Here is a 25,130-nt window from a genome sequence, read left to right as displayed (position 1 = left end):
ATTATCTATTTCGATGTGACATGCTATAATTGTGTCACCTTCTGATATCGTATATTCTGCTAAAAACATTTAAACTTGTTCTAGGCAGCTCAGAGATAACTCAAGTTTCTTTTTGACTTTCATTGAAAAGAGTCGTATTGAAAATTATTCACGGTATATTACGAAAAATCTGAATTTTTTTATTTAATTATTTATTTACTTTAGATGTATTTAAAGGAAGGTATATAAAAATTTAATAAATTATTTACATATTCATTCCGAGAGTAGATTTTTTTAAAAAACTACACCAGTTGTATCTTTTATTCATACCATTACGACTATTCTAAGCTTTCATCAACTACATTTTCAACAACTGCATTGTATTTTTTAATTCTTTTCTTTGCAATAAAAGAATCTTGATAACAATGTTGTCTGATAGGCCAAGAATAAATCATAATAGGCAAAATTTCTAAAATAAACTTTTGTGCATACATTTTTCTGAAACTTAATTTTTGGTACAGTGTAACAACTGATCATATTATTGTAGTACTTGTCACTTGATTGTCTCACTCTCGTTCTGAGATACGTATTTTTTTGAGCCCACTCTGATAAAAGCATTTTGTCTATAATCGTCCGTTTCTACTGACTTAAATAAAAAAAACGTAAAAAACTTCAGGCAAATAAAAAAAACGTAAAACAGCGACGTTTTGCAGATACAAATATGACAAAATTAAGATGAGAAACAAAGTCTTCCGTGAATAGAGAGAGCGGTATAGAATTAATATCCTGAGAATAAGTTGCTTTGAAATTATCTTGAACAAATTAATTTTTACGTTCCTTCGTTTTAGTTTGTTATAAATAAGCGAAAATACCCTGCAAGCGACAGTGAATAAGTTTTAATGAGCCTAATTAGTGAGTGATTTTTAAAGAATTATGAAAAATTATGGCTGTGAGCTCCGTGCTTGTGATGTGTGTTTAACGAAATTAATCACTTGTATATTTTCAATGTTGCCGTTTGATCATTAAATTAAAATAATTACAAAGGGAAGTTTTGAGATCAGTTTAGATTCAAGTAAAACATTTTACTCATTTTAGTAAAAAGTATTATGATAGTTATAATTAGTTAACAGGTTGTTTACACACAAATAAGTTATTTTATTTTCCTTGTTTCTTGTTTTCCAATATATACGCTATGTACTTAGACGTAAGAATATTGTTAATTATATTATTGGAGTCCTCTCAAAACAAAGGAATTTATTTGTTGACTTATGCCGTCATATATTTTTCCTTTTGTTAAACACCAATTTCTTATACTTTTATATATTATTAATATTGTATTGGTGATATGTTCAATAAATTTAACTCGAAGCTACAAAATATAAAACAATTTTTTTTTTGTACATTGGAATGTCAGTTTTATCCTTTTTTATAATTGCGAATTTTATGAAAATTAATATGATTAAAGCTAGGTTTACGATCAATATTTTGCACAAAAACAATTTACTTCAGATTGTAATAAAGGAGACATGGTTTCTGTAACGAAGGATATATTGAGATGAACAATTGTAACGAACTTTGTAAATTTCAGTTTGGAATATTCATGTATTAAAAAATATATAATTATATATATGAATAAATCAACATAATTAAATTAATATTTATTCAAAATTCAACATCTTCATTGATTGGAAAAGGGAAATTCTTAGATGAAATCTTCAATTAAAAAATGTTTTTAATTTATCATATGTATTGCAGTAAATAATTTTGGCGAAATAATTACATAACTGACATAAATATGACTTTTTATTCTATGTAAAACAACTTTGTTACGAAAAGTTGAAGTACTCGAACAGATCGTGGAAAGAAATTTTTTCTTGTTTTTATTCACTATATACTAATTAACTTTGTGTTACTTTGTGGAGACTAGAATTGACGTAACTTTCTCAGTAGAACGTATAATTAAAATAAAAAGAATCTTTCACTGTATATTTTCCTTGTTTGTTGTTTTCAAATAATAATAATAAGAATTTTTGGATCTCCACTGGATATTCCGATTTAAATAATTTTTATAAAGGGGTGATGTGCAGATCGTAATCGTTTTAAGGTACTTTCGTGACTCAGAGGTAGTTGAGAGATTCTTAAAATATATAGATGTTCGTTCTGATCGGGCTGCTGTAACTTTATGAGCAAATATTACCAATGTTTAAATGAAACTAATATTTTCGGATTACTTCGCGTATTTTATTATGTTTAAAAACAACATACTCCCGACGTTTCGGTTACTATGCAGCAACCGTGATCCCGGCAAACATCTCGTCTGCCCGTTAAAATAATAAATTAGGCGTAGTGATCCGAAAATATTAGTTTCATTTAAATGAATACTTGCGAAAGACCTCATTATTATCAATGTTTTAGAGGATGAATTTATAATTAAAATTACAATTTTTTTTTTCAAACATATTCTGCTTACCCGACCTCAAATCTCTGTGCACGCCACTGCCTTATACACTAATTAACACGTTGACTAGTTAAAATCTATCAGTGTAGAGTTAGATATAATTACTATTTTAAAAATCTTTCTGTTAACAAATCCATAAATAATGATTTATCCTTAACCAAATAAAATAACCGTACTAGTTAGAATTTCCTTGAAATACTTCATTGTTATCTTGTGATACAATAGCAATTGATACAAAGTTTTCCTTGACAGCAATCATGCTAGCTTATTTATAAGATTCACAATACTAACGTAAACCTATACCTGGCTTATACCTATCAATTCTTAGTGCACATGATAATAAAATAAGTAGATTTTGTATATTAATTAAACATAAGGGGTTCTGTTAATCTAATGAGTTGAATACTAGATTAATACTAAGTCTTATTCTAGTGTTTCTGTGAATATCATTATCTGAAACCAAAAAACAAATGAACGATAAATTATTTTAACAGAAATATAATACGTATAAATTAATAACTCAAACTTTAAAGAGTAAAAATCTATGTATTATGTAAACCTATAAGGTGTTGTAATAAACAAAATTGCAAATCAGATGAAAATTCTCTGAAATTTTCTTGCACTGCATTATTTGTAATTTCGGTAAATCATAGCATAAGTGTGCGAAAATAGTCCAATCAGGAAAATGGATTTGTTTAGCCGACCCTATCCAATATTGTTTTTCTATTATACTTAATGGTATAGAAAACGAAGAATTAAGGAAAACGATCACTTCCCGTTGAATGAAATGTTGCTTGCGTTCATATATAGTTACGGCTTAGAAGATATACATAGCCAGCTTTTTTGCTAATTTGTTTGGATCTTTGAGATAAACTTAGAATTTGTTTAAGATTTTTTTATTTATTAAAATCATTCATATCATTTCCTACACCAGGATAATAGATTTTTTACCGACAAAATGTAGGTTTCTTAGATTTATTCTTTTAAATTCAAAATCTTACGGAGTTAAATCTTCAAGTAGGATCAAATACAATGGAATATATAATATATATATATATATATATATATATATATATATGAGAAAAACTTAAAGGATGTAGTATTTCATTAATATTCAATTAATTTTAATATCTCAAAATAGTACACACTTTCTTTAATAGATTTTCTTTGATTACAACTTAAAGTTTCTACTTACGAGTAGGAATATCGCTCAGTAAAAATTGTTCTGAAAAAACTTGTAAATTTTCCGTCTCTTCGACAAGCAATTTTAATCTGCAAACTTCGGTTATTACGCACATAATATTTAAAGCTGTGTAAGAATCTATACATGTATTAAGGTTTAAAAGGCGATGCTTGTCGCAAACGAGTTTGTCACAGAAGTCGTTTAAGTTAGTTGATTTTGGACGGTAGGTATACCGTTTAAACCTTTTACCTTATTTATTTTAAAATAATTTAAGCTTCTCAGATATATTTATTATTTTGTAATTACATAATCGCGACGTTTCGGCTCCTCTACAGCAACCGTGATCACGTGTTCGAGGTACAGTTTCAGTCTTGATTTTTAATGTTCAGCGTTATGTCCTATAAAATGGCTAAAGCCAGAATTGTTAGTTTTCAAATACAAGTTGATACTTTAATGTTCCCATTACAAAATTACAATGGTTCAGTATTATAATTAATTATAATCAGTCATAAAAATAATCATAAGGATTATAGTACATTATAATTAGTACGACACGGATGGCGAAACTTGTAGCACATGGGAAGACGAGAGAAGCCAACGAATTTTTAATTTTCTTGCCTACCGCTCTTTTTTGTGTCTTGAGGTCTAAGTCTTACGGCGTGGTCACGGACATGGGATTTTATATTTTGATGACGGCGTCCAGATGTTAGATTAATTCCAGCCAACTTGTCTATTTATTAATTAATTAAAAAGATTGAGATTTATTAATTAATTCATGATTAATCTCGGTAGTTAGCCCTCTTCACGTTTTTCAAACCGTATGTAATGGCTTGGTTTGCTCATTGTGTATTCACACACTGCTGACTTCGACACGTGCATAGTTTTAAATCCGAGATATGTTCTTTAACCTCTGTACCAATGCTTCTTTTTTTTGTGTCGGGTTGGAAAATCCTCATGGAGCCCCTCCTCCCTCGAAGAACAGCGAAGTGTACTGTCAATCTTTTACTGACTAAAAACTAACCCATGTTCCTCATGTACCCGTATGTCAGAGGGGCGGGTATCGCCGAGTACTGATGCTCCTCTTTGTTTGTCCAATGTATGATAATTAGATTACTTTTGTAAAAGCTATAGAATAAATTGTAATTATCTTACTATTGATTCTTTAACGGGTAATAAACAATTATAGTAAAGCATCGAGCTCTGTGGTGTTAATTTATTTAAAAATAATAATATGGTCATATATTCTACCCGTCAATTCCTGTTTATGTTAACTCCATTTGCATGACCTTTGACATGTATAGATGATAAAATACGACAAGATATAAGAAGATTATTTATTTACTGTACTCATGAATCTGATGAAAGTATAGAAAATGTTTTTATTAAATTTATAATCACAAAAATACACTCAAAACGCTACTTTTTGTTTCGATCTCCTCCATTCTTTAATTTTTTTTTTATTTCTCTTATTACGCAGTCAGGTCTTAATTGATAAATTCTTTGTAAAATAAAAAATTGTTATATATTTTTGTAATGAACCTTTATGCTCATAATCATAAAATTATTTTTTAATACTTTAGGTTTTATGTAAAAAAATTAATTGTTTTATTGGTCTTACAACAATGATTCTTAAACTTGGCGGAATGAGTGAAAAATTCTTAGGAATAAATCATTAAAAACCCTCAGTTACATTTATACAGATTTTTAATAAAACTCTCAAATATATAAAATGTTACATCGCTTTGCTAAATATAAAGATTATAATGAAAAATGCAGATATACATACATTTATTTGTTATGTATATTTTTTATGACATCAAACAAGACAAACACAAAGATATAACAAAAGCAATTCTCGAAATTCTTATCTTATGATGATGAGGAAAACAATTCTGTAACAGATAACATTTGATGTGTGAATGTTACTAGCTCAGTTATCCGTTAAATTCAATTGAAAGGAAAAAATGATTGAATGTTGCCAGTTGAGCCACTAAAATCGTAATGCCATTCTCTTTTATATGTTTATCCATATCATTGTCAGTCAGAGGTTAGGTTGAGAATGAGAAATCTTATGGTGAAACGCAGTTTATAACACATAAGTTATTATGAAACAAGTTTTAATAGAATTAGCAGACGGAAGTATAGACACACGAAACGATCTAAACACTCTGTACTCGACTGCTAATTCAATTCTTTCTTTGTTTTATTACGTTACGCACAACGCAATGTAGATCGAAGAAAAATCAATAAAAAATTTAAAAATAACTTTGAACGTGAATACTTATTAAAAGTCATTTAAATTTAAGGATAGAGAAGTAGCACATTCACTAGATTGGAATTTATTTCGAAAGCACTATGTACAGAGATTTAGTCCGTATAGAACATGTTATCTTTGCTTTAATTTTAAATTTTTGTGGAGAAATTGTAACACTTAATAGAATGAAAAATGCTTCAATGTACACAACTTGAAGCAAAATAAATACAGAATCACAGAAAGTTATTGAAAGGAACAAAAGGCGAACATATTGCTGAGGAGCGATGTCTTCCAGGTTACCTTTTGGGAATAGGATATATCAATGGTGATTGTGGTTTGATCTGTATAATAACAAAATATTTTATATACATAGATAACATTTAGATAGAAGTATACAATATATTAAAATAAAAGCTTGGAAAGACTTGACAACTTAAATTATGGTTTCGGCCGGGACTTAATTGAAATAATACTCTATTAACTTTATCTTAAAAGATGAAAGGGAATCAGCACTTCCCATAGGCAAGGAGTTCCAGGGTTGGGTAGGTTTCACTATATAGGAATGTTCGTAATAGGATGAGGAATGTACAGGGATTTTCAGGATAACATAGTTTACAGAACGTAAGAATCGTGCATAAGAGTCACCCAAGAAAACAAATATTTTTAATATAAAAACGACTATCAGGAACGCACAGGAAGAAGGCATATGAAAAGGTTTGAATCGTCTGAAATGCTTGCCATAAGCCACACATGACCATACTAGTGTGCCTGGCCGGGTGGGATGCAGTAATGCACTTTTCCCAAGATTTAAAAAAAGAAACAAGACGAAATTAACACTATTGAGAAAATGACATTATGGTACACATATAAACAAAACAAATTCTCTGTATTAATTAATTATTTAAAACCCACTATTCCGTTCAAGCATTAATATGTATTGAATACAAAATATAGTGAAATCACTTAATTAATTTATTTCTTTTTATTAAAAATAAACCTTTTGTTGATGATATATCAATATTTTCTGATATATATATTTTTGCAAGTAAAAATATATTATTTTCCAGTATTGCAATATTTTGCTTAAAAACTACGACGGAGTTTTTTTTTTGTTCGAACGTGGAATATGAACACATGAATACGAAGCTGCAGCTACGTTTTTTGATCACTCAAGCTTGAGTTGTACAAATACAACAAAACTCCAATGAAAACATTCAAGTTTAATATACATTAATTAATAATTTCTATGAAATGACGAACTGTAAGGTCCCTTGATAATAAATTGGGGACAGTTTGAGAATAGTTCGTTATGAGCACCTCTTGAATTAGATCATTCAAATAGGATTTCGTTATAAAATAATATGACGTCTACTTGCAGTGACTTTTCATAAAAAACATTTTAAAAATTTGGCAGTCTAATATATTTATACTCAACAGACAAATATTGTTTCTCACGCATAAAGCGAATTTTCCACCAAATAGTGAAACTTAACTTTTGTTTTAGTTTTTGACCAGCATTTAATTTTTTATATATAAAATATTTATTAATATTTGTAAAAGTCCAATAGGTGTCAATTTTTAATTTATTTATCATCCAACCTCGAAGTGGAGACAATAGAAATAAAGTTGATTTTTCTTTTGCATGAAGGCCTCTTTCAAGATCCGTTAACATCGTAGCGACAGGAATTTGATGGATATCAGCTCCAACAAATTTGAAAATAGCAATATTGTTACTGTTATATTTATTAAAAAGAACAAAAGGCTCTTTTATTTATTAAAACAATTCGTAATTTCAAAAGGAATTGATAGGATGTTTTTTTTTCTTTAATAGTATGATTGATTTTTACCAGATGTAAACTTTTTAATAATTGATTTTCTGGGTGATTTTTTTACTTGTAATGATAATATCAATTGATTAGATGTCATTTTAAATGATACTTTATAATTTAAAATATTTCTTTCACTATAAGAAATACTTGACAAGAAAATAGAACCAATATTCTCTTAAGCCGATTTACGGGACAGGCACTACGAAAGTACGTAAGTAATGTTATACATGAAAACGCCGTCTAAATCTTGTCGAACGACAAGAATCCATTAAAACTATATAGACTTTTGAAGACAATATTACTTCATCGGCTTTTTAAAATGAAGTTGAATTTAAGTTTTTAGTCAATGTAGTCTTGATTTTATTATTTTTTATATAAAAAATAATAAAAATAATCATAAGGTAAACGATATGAAGTAGTGATAACAGTGAGAAAAATTTAAACTTGTAATATATCTCCACCATATAGTGTTGAAATTTGGTTGTCTAAAATGAAGCTACAATACTAATTGCCAGTATCAAGGGCTAGTATATATAGTTATTGAAAACTAGACGCAGAGCGGTGTCGTTTTAAGTATTGCCGTGTCAGCAAATAAACACACATGCATTATTCGCCAGCTGGAGTCTTCGTAAACAACAGGAGAAGACGCAGCACTCCTGCCGCCAGCGTTATTAAGACTGAGTTCTGAGTTATTAGAAATGCTTACGAACAATTTTCTAACATAAACAAGTCATTTTCACATAGACTGCATCTACTTTAGCCATTTAAGACTTCATGGAATATTATAGTTATAAAACTATTAGTCTCTAGTATTTTACAGCAATAAATAAATATGTGTATAATAATTATTTTAAAAACTTGTACACTCTACAAGTATTATGAAAGAATTATGGTGAAAACTTTTTTTTATGTGAAAGGTGGCAAACGAGCAGACGGCCTACAGTAACCGTCGGCCATGGAAATTTTTAAATACAAATGTGAACACTCCAATACATTTTTATGAAATATTTATTTTATAACTTCAAAGAGAGTTATAACATAACATGACATAATTAATAATTACGTATCCTACTGAGAAAAAGTTCAACTGATATGATTACAGAAATTTATATCTATAGAGAAAATAATGGAAAGACGGAAAACACAAATGTTAACAACCCCTTTTATTTTAAGTTGTTATTAAGTAATTTTGAACTGGAAAATATGTCGTTTGTTAATATTAATTTTAAAATTAAACATTCGCTTTGTCTGGAACGTAATATCCCAAAGGTATCAGGTTTCGAAAGCCGCTCGGGTCAATGATTTTTTTTTATTTTATGTTTTAAAAAAAAACCATTTTTATATGTAAATCCAAAAAGAATTTAATTAAATAGAATTTATTTGATAGTGTAGATCAGTCCATTTATAAAATTGTTAACAAGTTTTAGAAAAAATACAAATTTTACTAGATATGCCTTCAGTCTTTACGTAATATTGTCCGAGAAAATGAATAACAAGAAGAGTGCATGTATTAGTAAATTGGATTCGCGCGATGTATGTACACACTATGTTTCACATATATCATTTATTTCATCTTATACATATTTAAAACATAAATTGAAATGGCAATGACATTGTTTTATTATTTCTTCCTTATCCTTACATCAAACTTATAAACAGAGTTTATTTAAATTTTCCCCAAATATATATCATTCATACAGCTGCGAAATATGAGTTGACAGAAATATGAACAATGACAATTTGTAACACTGACAAATTATATTATCTTACCTAATATAACATTTTTCTGTTGCGATTTGCGTTATATATGGTTGGATTGGATTTTATATTTACAAGATGTATACGGAAGAAAAAAACAGTTAAATGAAACTAACATATTTTCGGATATACTACGCTGATTTTATTATTTTATAACTACATAATCCCGACGTTTCGGTTACTTTTCAGCAACCGTGATCATGGGCAGACGAGATGTGAATAAAATCCGCGTAGTATATTCGAAAATATATTAGTTTCATTTAAATGAATAATACTCGCGAAATCTAGATCTCATTATAGAAAAAAAAACAGTTTTTAATTAATTTAAATGCTTCTTCAAATCACTCAATATCGTTTTATGGTTAATATTATTACGTCGAAATAAGATTTAATGTGGAGCCTACTCTTGCTTGTTATTCATATCAATGATCAATAGATAACTATGTAATCTTTGACTTATATGCATTTCAGCTGTCTAAAAGATTATCAGTTAAGTTTTATACTAAAGGCGTAAAATCTAATGATGCCACATATTACTGCTATGACGATAATAACACTTAGTAGCTATGTGCGCATAATATAATGGCATACCGATTAAGCAATATTAGTTCAAAGATCGCAAATTATGCTTAGATTACGAACAACCCAGTTATTTTTTATGATTCATGATAGGTAATCAAGCTACGAAATATTAAATAAGTCTGAATACCAATACTTATTAGAAATGAACAGGTTAAAAATTTCTTGTTGCTATCTTATAAACAGTTATGTTATTTGTGTATATTAATTTCTTAAGATATCAAATGCATTGGAATTGCTTGCATGATTATTCTTTAAATGTTTAAAAAATACGCATACGTTACTTTATATTTAATATTAATTATCTTATAAGTCATTGACAAATATTTTGAATAAGAACTAACACAATTTTATTACGATCCTAAAACTAGCTATCAACTAAATGTTGTTGCGTTGAATATAAAGTTTTAAAGCTGTACTTTAGAAATTAAGTTACAAGCTGTCGGACTTTAAACTTCGAAGTGAGAATGACGAGTATAATTGAAAAATTTCTTAAGACGAGAGAAGTACACGTATAGTATATTAAAATGAGATACGTAGTATTGAAATAATGTATCACAATAACAGAGATATGAGGCTGGGATGACAAAACATTCATCTACCAAATGGTATCAGACGAGATGAAAATGATTCTGTCAGTTGCTCTTGTTATTTGTCATCTACAGCCGTGATCAAGGTAACTGCAAAGATACCGAAACGTCGGAAGGTATGTAGTTCAAAATAATAACAAAAGTCGATAATACATCCGATAAATATTAGTTTCATTTAAAATAAAACTGGGGAAAGTCTTAGATATTCTTACAGAAATAGTAAATATTAGGTTTCATGTGTTGGTAATTATTATCAAAAAACTAGCGCCATCTGTATGTTGTTTTTTGATATTGCGGCTCGCTTTCATCTTTTATTGTTGTAGAATTGTTCATAATAAAGTTGTAAAAAATATTATGTATCGTTGCAAGTTATTTCTATTTTAAGTAGTCGCTCATTAGACATTAAAGTGATACACAGCCATATAATGTATAAATCAAAATACAGTGATATACAAGAACAAAATGAAATATGTTTCAGTTAATTTAAAAGTACACGAAACAAAAAAGGAAATGAATCCACTCGAAACAGTCTCAAGCTATCACAATTATTAAAAGATACACTTTAACAATAGTCCTTGGTTTTAAATTTTTAGTTTCAGTTCCAGAGAGTGAAACATTGAATATCTCTCAAATATTTCTTTACTCACACTATTGTTACTTAGGAAAACATTTTACCAAGTCCATGAACAGTATAAATTTGTAATTTTAAAATGATTTTACATATAAACAGAAGCTGAAATTGACTCTTCATATAACTTTTTAATTTACGTGTCCATTAGAAGAACTCATTTATTTATTAAAATAACTTTATTATTTTTACTTTGTAAGCCAAAATATTACATTGATTGATAAATGACACGTATATTATATGACATGATATGTATGTGTTAAAAAAAAAATTCTTTCGATCAAACGGATTTTTGACAGTCCTACTTGCAGATTTTTTTATGTTACGGATTATTCTGCACTTACAGTGTGCTACAGGGAGTCTGTATCCGTAACATAATAAGGAATTCCAAAAATATTAAAAAGCTTTTTCAAAAAAGCAAAACAGCAATGTGAAGATTTTTTTATTAAGAGAACAATACAATTTACTTGGTAACTGGGGCGATAAACTCCCCTCGGTTTTAAATAATAATTGTTGTAAAGTTCAAAAACGTTGTACACATCTTTATTCAAGTTAAACAAAATACTACGATTCGCTATGGTTCATTAATTTATAAATATATATGTCAATAAATATAACTGTATAAGTACACCTACAATAAAATTAAGTTGTGTAGCATTGGGATGGTAAGTAATTCTATCAAAGTTTTTAAAAATCTTGATAAAGAAATTAAGCGCATAAAAAAAATATCTTTTTCCACGTTTGTGAAAGTTTCATTGCTTTTAGATATGTGAGAGAATCGGTCTTAATTTTATATATTTTACAAACTACAATTTCATGAGGGCAATAGAAACAATGACATTAATAATATATCATTTCATAAAATCAATGAACAAACAGTTTATTTAAATCTTCATAGATATTTTCTATTTTTAAAATGAAAATCAATTTGCAATATCAAATATTCTTGGAGATCTGAACATGACGCGAGAAACATGAATCCTTTGTAACTATGTCACTGACAAATAACTCGCCACTTGGAGGAAGGATTGAGATATCTTCGCAGAGGAATTTCAATTATTAACGATCTGATACAAATGGTCATTGGATCTATCTATATTAACAAGTATTTTGTGACGAAAATATTTACCTAACACTTATCATGTAAGTTTTCATTAAAGCAATATAACTGAGTAACAAAACTTAAATAAAATATATAATGCGTAAGGTATATAAATAGGTTTAGTTTAATAAATGAAAATAAAGTAAATGTAAGTTTAACAGATTATTAATTGATTCGCTCAGGATGAACTTATTTTATCAAATGTTTCTTACACTTTTAATAAAATTATAAAGTTGACTGTCGTTTAGAAACCGTTCATAAAGTGTTGATTTAAGTATGAAGAAAATTAAAAAAGATTTATACTATTCATTATTTTAAATTAATTATTAAAATATTTTTTTATAAAGAATTTTTTTGTTCCATTTCTTACATAAAATGGACAGACAGATTTCCGTAAAATGTGCAAAACTATTGATATACAAAGACTTTGCAGAAGACAATATATTTTCAAACTATAACGTATTTTGGAATTTTCTTAAAATATAAATTATTTTGGATTCCCTTAATACAGGTCGAAACTTCTCAGCATTCCATGGACTTACCGTGAAGGTGCCGGGTCCATCGCGTTTCAGAGAGATGAGCTTTAACAGTGGCTGGGACTAGCGATTTAGGTATAGCTTTAAGGGGCTCCTATCCAATTCACTACCTAACCAAATTTGAAATAATACAGAGAATATAATGAAACTTCTTGCTCCACACATGTTTACCATCATTGATGTGTCTATATTTCACAATGTGAGGGTTTGTGTCTATCCAGAATTTTTATTGCTACTTAACAAAACTTAATAACTATCGCAACAACTCTTTTTTCGTACTTGTATTCACATTTCTAATTAATAAATAGTTAAAGATGTTTAATCCTTTTAAAATATTTGAAAACAAATTAAATCATTAGAAAAAATTGCTACATGAATAATCTAAATTAGATTGTCTGAAGTTATAAACATATTTGTTAGGTTCATACTACACATATAAATTATATATTAGATATTAACATAATAAATTTGTATTCCTACCAACAATTAGAATGTGGGGAAGCTGGCCATGTGATTTTGAATTTTATAAGTAGCAAAATGATCACAAATTCTTGTTATTATATAAGTATTAGTACTAAAACATTCGCGTTACAGGGAATCAAGATAGTGTGATTAATAATGATTTCTTTGGTGCTACGTACGATGATATGTTATAAACAACTTTCATAGTTCACTATAAAAATAATCAATTTTTTGATGCTTCAACCATATAAAAATTAGCAATTACACTCTTTTGTATATTTTGCTTCTCCTCAGGGTTCGTATAACTTTGCCAAATAAAAACTATTACTGTTAAAATGTGTTTAGCTCTCGACTTTCATTAGAGTATAAAAAACTCCATTAAAATTAATATGATCTTTCTGATAAAATACATATATGTGATATATAGTTTTGTCATGGGATGAAAGTGCAAAATATCTATTTATAATATTTGCAAAATCAATATAAGTGGAACAGGTTTTATTTATATCCGCTGATTTTTTTTTTCAAATCCACATCTCGTACTTAGGTTTAGGGAAATTCGTTGATTATTCAAATTACTTTATTTGGCTAAAACTTTATTTCGAAATCCTCGTTTGAAAGGAAGGAATATATTTCATTTGCCAAATGGTAATTTTATAATTATGACCTGAATAAACCTTCACTATATGAATGTGTCCTCCATATTTTCCAATGTTCCTCCATACGTAGGTTCTGAAGGCTAACAAATATAAATCGAGTTCATATTAATTGGCTTCAAGTTTTTAACGTGAAGGTTGAAATTTTTCTTCCCAACAAACTGCAGTTCAAGCATTGTTAGATACACATTATATATCACTTTGTGTTTGACACAAAATGTTATATATTAAAGATCTTACTGTAACACAAAGAATTATTGGAAAGAAATTATAACTTCAAAAAAATTTGGTCTAATCTTAAAAGTTCTGTGAAGTAATATCAATACTGCACGTATTAATGATATCTAAGACATTCCCGTGTAATCATTTTTATGAAACTAAGATTTTCGGATATAACGTTTTTTTTTATTATTTTATAACTACATAATCCCGTCGTTTCGGTTCGTTTACAGCGGCCGTGATCACGAGCAGACGCGATGAAAGTGTGACACTTTCATCTCGTCGAAACGTCGGGATTATGATTTTTAAAAAAAATAAAAAACGCGTATCATCCGAAAAATATAGTTAAATTTACTGCACATATTATTTATATAGAAAAATTTTGTTTATAACAAATAAATATCAATAACAAATAAATGTCACCGATGTAATATAATGACGAACATGTTCAAATACAATTAATCCTGGTGCCATTCAATATGTTGTAATCTAATACAAAACCGGGCAAATTAAACCGCTACCAAGTATGCGTGATTATGTGACGGAACATATTAGTATTACTTAATTCCAATGCACGTTGTTATTAACAAAATTAAATGTAGAACATTAATTTCTGTTTAGTAAATATATAATTATAATATTAGTTTTGGCAGAATCACCTTATTATGACATACGACTAATGTTTATAAGTAAATAGATTCATGCGCTGTTATTGCTATATAGGGAGATAGTTAAAGTCATCTTGGTGAGATAAATGTTACAAGTGTAAAAGCTATAATATAAAAAATATAAGGAAAGTTTATAAAATATTCAATCATTGATTTGAATAAAAAAATTGATATTCTTCTTAACTTAACTATTGATGGATGCAATAAAATATTTTTAAAGTTACAAAAATATAGAAATTTATTAATATTAGTTTAAAAAAAAGTACATTTGTGTGTTTTGCTTTCATAAATAATAAATTTATAATACTCAATACAACATAATAAATGCCAATAAATTATATAAATTTGACAATAATAAGTTCCATAATATTAGAATATTATGCTCAAGTTTTATACAGAATTCATTTTTTTTACTGAGTCTTACTGCTCACTATATTCTTCGGCCTTAAATTCGTCACAAGTACGAAACTGGTAATTCTTAGATAGTAAATGAAATATCAATATCGAAATGCACATTAATCCAGCATAAATGAACGTTTGAGTTTCCTAAAAAATATATAATATTATACGTCCTTAGAAATAAAATTGTTTATAATTTATATTCCTATATTATGTCGGAATAGCACTACACTCACCTGTCGTTAATCGATAAAAATTCTTGTAATAACAATGATGATAATGTTCCCTATAGCTTCAATAATCAACCAAGCAGCAGTCATCACTGACTTCAAGCTTTTCGGAGCCTCTTTGAATATGAACTCACTACCGGTAATAGCAAACAACACCTGAAAATTTTTTTAACTGTCAATTCTATTACCCTAAACATGGTCAGATCACCTAACTCGGAGCAGTATCTTTATGCATAACCTGGATTCCCTTCGATTGATCTTGTATTGCGGCCCTTTATCTTGATCATTAAAAAATCTTTTATACGGATATAATACTTACCTCGGCCATAGCGATCATCAGTAACTGTGGCAGCAGCCACGCCATTGTTATAGAGTTGGGTTGCGTTATTGTTATCAAATTTGTTTCCTGAAAAATTTACTCATTTATTAAATATTAAACTTTTTAAATAAGCAAAAAACTTTGTTTCATAATAAAAATCAACATTAATTTTGATTAATTCCTGAAATATTCTAAGATCTTTAAACAAACATTTGTTTACCAAATGAACTCACGTAATTGTCATCAACTTTCTCCATTATAATATTGTATACTCCACCATTATCCATTTTTATTTCGCGAGCAATTATGTTACCACCATCTCTTATAGTATATTCTGCCATAAATACTTCCATTTGTGAACTGATTCCGGCGGAGAGATACACCTCAACTTCTTTATGAATTTCATTGAAAAGACTCAAATTTGAAGTATCTATATGATCTGTAAGGAGGAATCTAAAAAACAAGTTGCTTTTATTAACATAGGTAGTTGTTAAACTACACATGTATTTAAACTGTGACGCATGCTACAGGTTTTAAAAGAAAATAATGGAGAATTTTCATGTTTTCATTCATAAATTCATAGTTATTTTACTCATTCAATTTGAGAGCAACTTGTTTGACAGAAGTTTGTATCCCCTTGTTTCCCCTTTCCCCTTGTTTTTCACTTAATAACCTACATTAACTTTAACATGTGATAACATTTGTCAATGTACAACTGGAAAGTTAGTATGTGGTGTTACTATGCAAACTCGTTGTTGGCTCACACAAATATTTTCAAATAAGTTCTAGAAGTAGAATCTACTATTTGTACAATTACGTCTAGTCGAAGTTTTTATCTGATAAATACATTTTCAATAATTACTTTGAAATTTTTTCCTATGTATTGAAGGAAATCTAAATAACATTGGCTACTGACATGCAAAGTGTTCTAAAAACCTCTTTAGCGTATAAGTTTCTGCTAAATTATTACGTTCTTGTAGTTGAAACTGGACATAATATTAGTGTTTTTCTTTAAATTTATAACTCGGTTTGATATGTTTCTGAATGAACACCGTTACAGATATTTAGAAGCCACATCAGAGGAACACACACATTTCGAATCAATTAACAATAAATTTATTTTTAAACTGTGAAATTTTACAGGAATATCCATAAAAATGTCAAATCGAGCAATAAATAAACACCTACATATGTAAAAAAAATGTTTTTTCTTTTTAACCAAGAAGACGAAATATTTTGCAAGAAACGTTAGACGTTAGGCAGGAAATTGTTACGACCTATTTAATGACGGTTCCCGACAAATTTCCCAAAATCGTTTTGGTATGGTCGACATAGTAAGCAGGCATGAGATAAGATTTAACGGCGCTTCTGATATTTCCCAGGCTTATACCGGTACCTTATATAATATATATAGCTCTGTTTTATAAGTGTTCGCTTAGGCTTGACATCGGTGTCTAATATATTGACTTAAATTGACCCCTATCAATACAAGGAAGTGATTTTCGCCTTATGGCGTCACTTATATATAGATGGACGTCATAATCTCTTTGTTTTTTATACATTTGGTAACATATTGATGGCATTTTTATATATTGTATAGTTTTACTCCTTTAAAAAATGATTAATTGTTCCCAAAAGAACGAACTAAGTACGAAATAAAGCAGTTTAAAAATATGATACTTGATTTTTTATAAAAATAATTTTAAAAAGTGTCTGTTTGTTTCTCTTCACAGATTCTTTCCTTGGCTGGAGAGTAAAAAGCATGGTGAATACTTATAATGAAAAGCGTATTCAAAAATCGTATTTAAAAAAAATTGAGTTTCTTGACATTTAATTAACTTTACAAATGCTTATTTCCTATTTTGTTAGCAACAAGAAACTCACCTAACAACTGGTAGCCCAGACTTACTTTTATCTACATTCTCTTTAAACCTTTCAATATTATTGCCAGATATAAAAAATGATATAGCCATATTGTCTTCCAAAGAAAATATTTCATCTTTGGCTTCGATGCAACTCCCGTCAAATCTGAATCGAACCTCCGTCGTATTTTTCACATTCATTTGTTTATTTGTGAAATGTGAAAGAGATGGAATAGTGTACATAATATTTTGCTGGTCATTTAGAATGGATATTGAACAGGGATTGCCATTATATATACGGAGTTGTGAAAATCCAGGTTCAGGCAGTACAGGGTAAGTTGGCTAGAATGTTAAAGTTACAAATATTAATAGACACCAAAACTATACATTCGAAAATTACAAGTTAATAATAATATTCAGTATTTACTGAATATTAAAAATATTAATCAGAAATTAATTTAATATTCAGTTCGGAAACCTTACGAAGCTTACTTTAATATAAATCTCTACGATTCCGGAGAAAACAAATGCAAGCGCTGCCAACACTCCGCCTAAAGTCAGCTTGTGTAGTGGATTAGTGAGTATCGAACGTGTCGTCAGAAACGGGTATACATACTGACAAATTTTAAAATTTTTTTTTTATTAAAATTTTGATAAACTGAATCATCAAGCATGTTTTGAATTTGGTTTAAAATGCGTTAAAAAAATTATGCGAATTCAGTAAATCTAACCTGTTGTGTGAATGGGATGAGAATGAGAATAAACATAGTATCAAATACAGGCAACTGGTCTGGTTTGATTGTAATATATCCAAATCGTCCGTCCATTTTAGTGGCTTGTAGCGTCCACCTCGAACCCTAAAGATAATTGTTACATTTATAGATTATATGTAGCTTTTAACCTAAGCTGCCCTAATGACAACGGTTTTGTTTTGTTTTTCAGTAAATGACAATGCACGATTTTCTATTTTGATGACTTATAAATATGACAACAAAAAAGAAAAATTGTATTAATTGACTGCGCTTACCAACTGATCCAATAGTGCCCAAAACATTGGAAGAGCAATGAACATTGTTAAGATAGAAATTGTCTTTCTAACATCCTGTATAAACCCTCTATCATACGTAGGTTCAGTAGAATCTAGCCAATTTTGATGTTCACTTTTCTTTCTGAGAACTTTATTCCTAACACCCAACTTAAACAAATTTATTAAGATTTTAAATATTCATATTTAAGAAAAACAATAACAATATTAATATCGAGCAAGCACTGGTAATTGCCAGTCAAGTTATTTTTATTCGAATACCGGTTTTCTCCCTAATAATGCAACATTAACCGTATATATCAAATAACGCAAATGGTCATCAAAAGACTTCATATAAATTTAAAGGGAAATTAAATGAACTAAGTCCATTTATTTAGGATATTCTCGCTGTAAGTCAATAATTCATTAAAAAAAAAAACATTTTTTAGGATAATTAAGATGTGGCCATGAGATTCGAAGTAATTGAAAGTTTTTAAAGAAATTTTACAAGTGTATACTAAACATTTTACATCGTTACAGCTTGTAGGTCAGATATAAATCACATTAAAGCTGTTACGTATTTCAGAATACATACCAATATGCATTTCACGAAACGAATGACTTTATCACCCTCCGATTTCCTCATAATATACCAATTCTTGGCGCTGACAAATATAACTATATAAAAAAATACGTGTTTTGAATACTAATTTCGTAATTTTTCTAATGTAAAACTGGTTATTAATATTCCATATTTTAAGAAAAAATAAAAGATCAGATTGAAAATTTCTAACAAGATCTAAGTCTTCAAAGAAAATTGAAACAAACCTTTTTTTATTCTTTCATACAATGGATTGGTAAGGCAACTCAAACTTACTTATTGAAATTAATATAATCAGAGCTGATACTCCAAATGGTAGAGAATAACAATCTTTATCACCAAAACAATACACGTCAGATCGTAGAATAGGAGACACTGTCTTCGCAACCAATCCAGGAGGATTTATTTATTTAGAAGGAGTATCTTATACTTTAATATTTGCGTAGGAATGCAAATATTAAAGTATAAGATACTGAAATATAATGTCAAGTGTTTTTCTTGCTGTGGTAAAATAAACTGATCGCCACCGAACGCACTTATGCATGGTCTTATGCCGCCTGTGCCAAGAGCTATTAGGAAAAGCCCAATGATGGAACAAATCCTAAAATATAATAAAATAAAGTTGTTAACTTATTGATCCAGAAAATAGATTTATTTTTTCATGATCTAAGATACAAAGCCTTCTCACGATCAAAGATATAACGGCAAGCTTAGTAATAATATTTTTGATGACAAATTGATATAAAATTTTCGTTACCTTTTTGGTATCTCTATATTCGGGACTGCTGTCACAGTTAATATTATATTTCCAGCAGCATATATAAACATAATGTACAAGATAGTCCTATAACAATATCAAAATAAGAAGAAGAAATTAAATAAATATAAAAGTGAATATTACAAACTTACTTAAATTTACCAAAATAATTGTCAGCTAAAATGGCACCAACAACAGGAGAGAAGGTAACGAAAGTTGTAAACATATGATAAATTTCTGTAGCAACCTCTTCTGAATAATCTAATTTACTTCTTAAATAAAGTGTAAGAACAGCTTAAAAAAAATGGATTTTTTTATAATAATTGTTTTTATATATCATTATATGTACTAAATAATGGGTTTAAAGTTAAAACTACCTACCTCTACTCAGCGAAAATGAAAAACGTTCGAAGACAACGATTAGAAGAACAACGATGACTGTTTTTGGAAATCTATGTGTGACCTGCAATATACATAATATATTGACATAAGGTATGAGAATAGATAATGTAGAAACAAAAAATATTTTATTTAGTTTATTAGAAATTAAACTTAAAATAAAGTCATTTTTTTTAAGATTCGAAAAAGATGATTATGACATGATGCCTTTAAATCTTGGAAAGAATTGTTTAATATTAATTACTAAAGACAATAAATATATGTACAGAAATATTAAAAAGTCTCTGCTAAGAGTAAGCTATGTGTAAAATTTCGTGGTGAGAACATAAGAAAATTATTCTATCTGACTTTTTGTTTACAATATATTAATTAACTTGGAGTTGTTTTTTGCAGACCAAAAAACAATAAAAAGACTTCACGTGTTTTAATTATTATAATAAAATAAGAAGCGTAGAAATATTTAGTATTTACTAGCATATATGTGTTTGAAATAAATCAATAAAAATGTCCCATAAATAATATTGACAAATTTAGAGTATCAGAGTATAATAAAAAAATAATTGTATTTAACATTACAATAATATATATTAGACGTAACTTAAGTACATATAAACAATAATATATATGTACTTACGTTCAGTCTAATAACTTGACTTTAAAATTCACAAAAAAGACTAACCGGTTTCGCTTGTTGCACTGCATTGTTATCCTGTGATTCAAACATAATAAATAAAATGTTTTACTTAACAGCAAAACATGTAAATTAATTAGCAACATTCACAAAACCGTCGTGTACATTAACTAACTAAATCAATACGTTCACGTGGTAATAAATATAGATAGATTTTATCACTTAATTATCAACATTAAACAACAGAGTACCCTTGTAAATGCAGTGAGGTGGAACTAAGATAAAATTGAAACCCTCATGAAGACAATGGTACACAAGTAAACGCATTCGATAACCAAGGGGTTAACGAAAATAATAATAATAATGGGTAAACACTGTTGTATTCATAAAAAAATGTTAACGAAAAATATTTTATTTTATTTTATTGTTCTTAAAATTATAGGTAATAGAAATATAAATAGATTTGAAACTCGACCTTTCCCATAAGTAGTCTTATCTTTCTTATTACGTTGTAAGATTTATTGTTATAATTTTTTTTTTTTTCAGTGAAACTTCAAAGTATTTATTTTGAAACGGACTTTCAAGTAATTTATACATATGATTTAAATCAATAAGAAGAAAAGTTTTGATGATTTAAATCATTTCAACGGTACTTTAAAACAATCACATAAAGACACAAAAAATAAACAAAAATAGTACAATAAGCAATCCCAAAAATTCTTATCCGAGATGAAGAAAACTATTCATGTAAATATGGCGGATAACATTTGGTGATTCAGTTGTCCGTTAAGTTCAATCGGTAGGAAGAATTAGATAGAACATTGCTAGTTCAGCCACGAAATTTGTATTTTGATTCCCTTCTCTATAACATATGTTTATTGTTAAACTGGGATTTGAAGAACGTTTAGAATGCCTTACATTACAATTTGACAACAAAAAACGAATTTAAATCAGATGCAAATGGAGGTAAAGATTGATAAATACAGGGAGCAAGGTACGTATTTTGCAACCAATCGCCAATTTTATTTAACTATTTTTCTTTAGGTAACTTTATGCGGAATCGGAGATTTTCAATTTTAAATGTTTGATTTATAACTTACGCCTTAAATTATTTTGAGTTCTTTGCTTACAAATAAACATTGGAAACGTTATTCTTCTATATTTTTCATTAATTTTTTTTGCTAATTTTAATAAAAAAATTTATAAGAATCTTGGCTGATGATTCTCATTTTTTATTACATTAAATATTTAAAAAAATCAATCAGATTTTTCTATATAAATAAAAGATATGAATACTCAATGAAATGGTATTAAAATTATACGCTAAGGAAACAGAAGTGCTGTGGATATAAAATACTTGAGAATAAGATAATAATGAAATTCAATTATACTAGTTTAAGTCAACGGCTTCGCTTGATTTCACGTATTTAATTGTCACATATTAAATAACTCATCTTCATTTTACAATTCCATTCAATTGACTCAGTAATTAATATATAAAAAACATCAGCATATACATAAATATATTTCACATACGAACACATATGCATGGAGGTCGAGTGCGTGCACCCGCACATGATCAAAATTAATTTATATAGTATAATGAATTCTATATTGTTTTTATATAAAAAGCGTATAATATTTTTATATAATATATCCATAGCTCTATCGTACTATATATACGAGAGAATGTTATAATCGTAAAGAGGTTAGATACTTGTTTATTTATATACACAAATCTTTACATTTAGCCATAAGATATTATTTTTCTAAACACATAAGTTAGAAATTATTATAATATGTATAAATTCAGTACCTAACATGTATTTAAGAAATCGTACTCACTGGCTTTGTCTATATATAGAGAGAAAACATCTTATATAATTGATTATAAAAATCATTACTGATATAAAAATATCATAAATTACAGATGCTGAACATTTTGGAAAATTTCTGTTAGAATTAATACAAAAAACAATTGTTTGTTATAACGTATTACGATATGTCATTTCGACTTGTTGTTAATTAAATGTAATAAAGCCTGGATTAAATATCGTTTGATGTACTAAAATCAAACTGGCGATGTATTTTTGAAGTGATTCTTATTAAGTTATTTTCTACTACGTTTGGAAAACCACATATTTATAAAATTATTTGTTTCGATTATGTGAGTATTAATTGTAATTTTGTTTGATTAAATAATAAATATTCAATTAAATTTATAAGAATGATGTCTAACAGCTTTGTTAGTAAATATTTAATAATAAGAAAGGTTTTCAGACATACTTTCGATTGTTTTGCACTAACCGCGATCGCGTACGTATCCGCGTCCTGAAACTGTCTGTTACTTTCATCTCGCCCGCCCCCGATCTCGGTTGCTGAAAACTAATCGAAACGTCGGATAAAATGTAGAATAACATAATACCCGAAGTAAATCCGAAAATACATTTTCATATAAATTTATTAGTTCTATTTGGAAAATGTAAAGTTCTATAGATTTAAATAATTGCTATCTAAAACCAACCGTAATTACTGAAGTGAAATTTTATGTACATTTTTCAACGTTCATTCATGTTTTAATTTTTTTACCTTTTTTATTATACATAATATTTTTAACATAAATTTTTTATTGCAATAAAAGCATGAGCAATGTTTCGATGTCATTCTCAAGTTATTAAAAATTCATGTAACGTAGAAACTATGTAAGGTAACACAATGAAAACTTAAAATATATGAACTAGATGTTTGTTTTCTTATGGATACATCCTATTTGAGGTACTTTCTGAAACGAATATTCTAACATATGCCCTTGAATGTCATATACGATTGTATGAATATTGTTTATCGTATGTAGAGACCAATTTTTTTTAAATTTTATATAGTCGCATCTCGAATCTATTATAAGTGTAGTTAATTTCATCTCTCGATACTAATTGTTTCCCAAGATGCACTTCTTGACTAGTCGAATTATCCAGTAATTTTTCAATGGCCGTGTCATAATTTGCGGCAATGTTCCACACTGTGTTTTTCTTATCACAATATAAAAAATGAGAAAAACCTAATTGATGATATCTCCGCCCCGACAGGATATAGAATGCTTTAGTCACCGACTCGAGTCAAGACACGATGTCTTAATTTAATGAAGCTCAATTTAAATTTATGTATTAGCTATTGCTCTTACGTTAAAAAGCTAATTGCACGAATATTCTCTTTTTCTCTTATAAAATAACTTCCCCGAAGATGAAATCCAGAATTCTTCTGCAGCACAAATTTGGTGACATCGACTTACTACGGTTGCAGGAAGCTACTAGCGATATTGTTTGGTCTGATGTCATAAAAGCTCGGTCTATAGATAAAAAGGTTGCTTCACAAAATCGTGCTCTTACAAGATAGTACGATCCGCATGCTCTTTTCCAGACGGTTAATATAAAACATTTACCTGCTTTTGGCCAACTCCAGACGTTCAAGAGACACGGGAATGAAAATGTGAGGTACATGCTACTATCTATAATTGGACGGCATACATCGCAATATGAAATCGCTGGAATAAAATTTGTAAAATAAATAAATAACGTCACTATGTTTATAATTCCGTGACTGAAGAAAATGACCCGTTGAGTGATTTTTATTTTTTAATTTTCTTCAAAGATTGGAAGTTGACAAAACACGAGAATATATTTTTTCTTTCAATTTAGATTTTAACTAAATGCCCAGCATTTTTATTAGTCTGTTGCTATAGACGAGGCGTCTAGCTTTCTACATACATTGAATTCTACTTGCAACAATCTGACGAAAGCTCCTTTCATTGTTACTCATTTTTCAAAAAAATAAATACAATACTGTTGCTTCTGTATTGGTAATAAGATGATAATACATCTATTATACTTTCTATACATAAGTCACGGCAACTCAAATATATACATTCGTCGATTGCAGTTTTACGATACACTTTTGTGGTGTCCCAAAATTTTATTGAAGTCTAATCAATGCATATAATTAAAATTTTA

At 28.3% G+C, this 25,130-nt stretch overlaps 1 protein-coding gene across 1 annotated transcript; it reads right to left on the bottom strand.

Moving 5' to 3' along the window:
- Positions 1–15,516: 15,516 nt before the first annotated feature.
- On the bottom strand, positions 15,517–21,281 carry LOC116772611 (peptide transporter family 1-like). The gene is made up of 14 exons (XM_061522388.1): positions 21,172–21,281; positions 20,475–20,556; positions 20,246–20,387; positions 20,094–20,180; positions 19,779–19,937; positions 19,613–19,728; positions 19,331–19,413; positions 18,739–18,906; positions 18,443–18,568; positions 18,204–18,326; positions 17,734–18,053; positions 16,083–16,302; positions 15,850–15,936; positions 15,517–15,686 (listed from the first exon to the last, which is right to left on the bottom strand). The coding sequence occupies exons 1-14, from the start codon at positions 21,214–21,216 to the stop codon at positions 15,543–15,545; spliced, it is 1,902 nt and encodes a 633-aa protein (XP_061378372.1). The 5' UTR covers positions 21,217–21,281; the 3' UTR covers positions 15,517–15,542.
- Between the last annotated feature and the right edge of the window lie 3,849 nt (positions 21,282–25,130).

This window comes from Danaus plexippus, chromosome 12, assembly GCF_018135715.1.
Source record: "Danaus plexippus chromosome 12, MEX_DaPlex, whole genome shotgun sequence".
In the NCBI taxonomy this organism is placed as follows: domain Eukaryota; kingdom Metazoa; phylum Arthropoda; class Insecta; order Lepidoptera; family Nymphalidae; genus Danaus; species Danaus plexippus.
This window is presented reverse-complemented; position numbering and strand designations above follow the sequence as displayed.

Coding starts and splice junctions, on each gene's coding strand:
- LOC116772611 (XM_061522388.1), bottom strand. CDS start 21,216: ATGTTTGAATCACAGGATAACAATGCAGTGCAACAAGCGAAACCG. Junction 20,388..20,474: donor TTCATTTTCGCTGAGTAGAG/GTAGGTAGTTTT, acceptor ATTTTTTTTAAG/CTGTTCTTACACTTTATTTA. Junction 18,569..18,738: donor GGGCACTATTGGATCAGTTG/GTAAGCGCAGTC, acceptor AATTATCTTTAG/GGTTCGAGGTGGACGCTACA.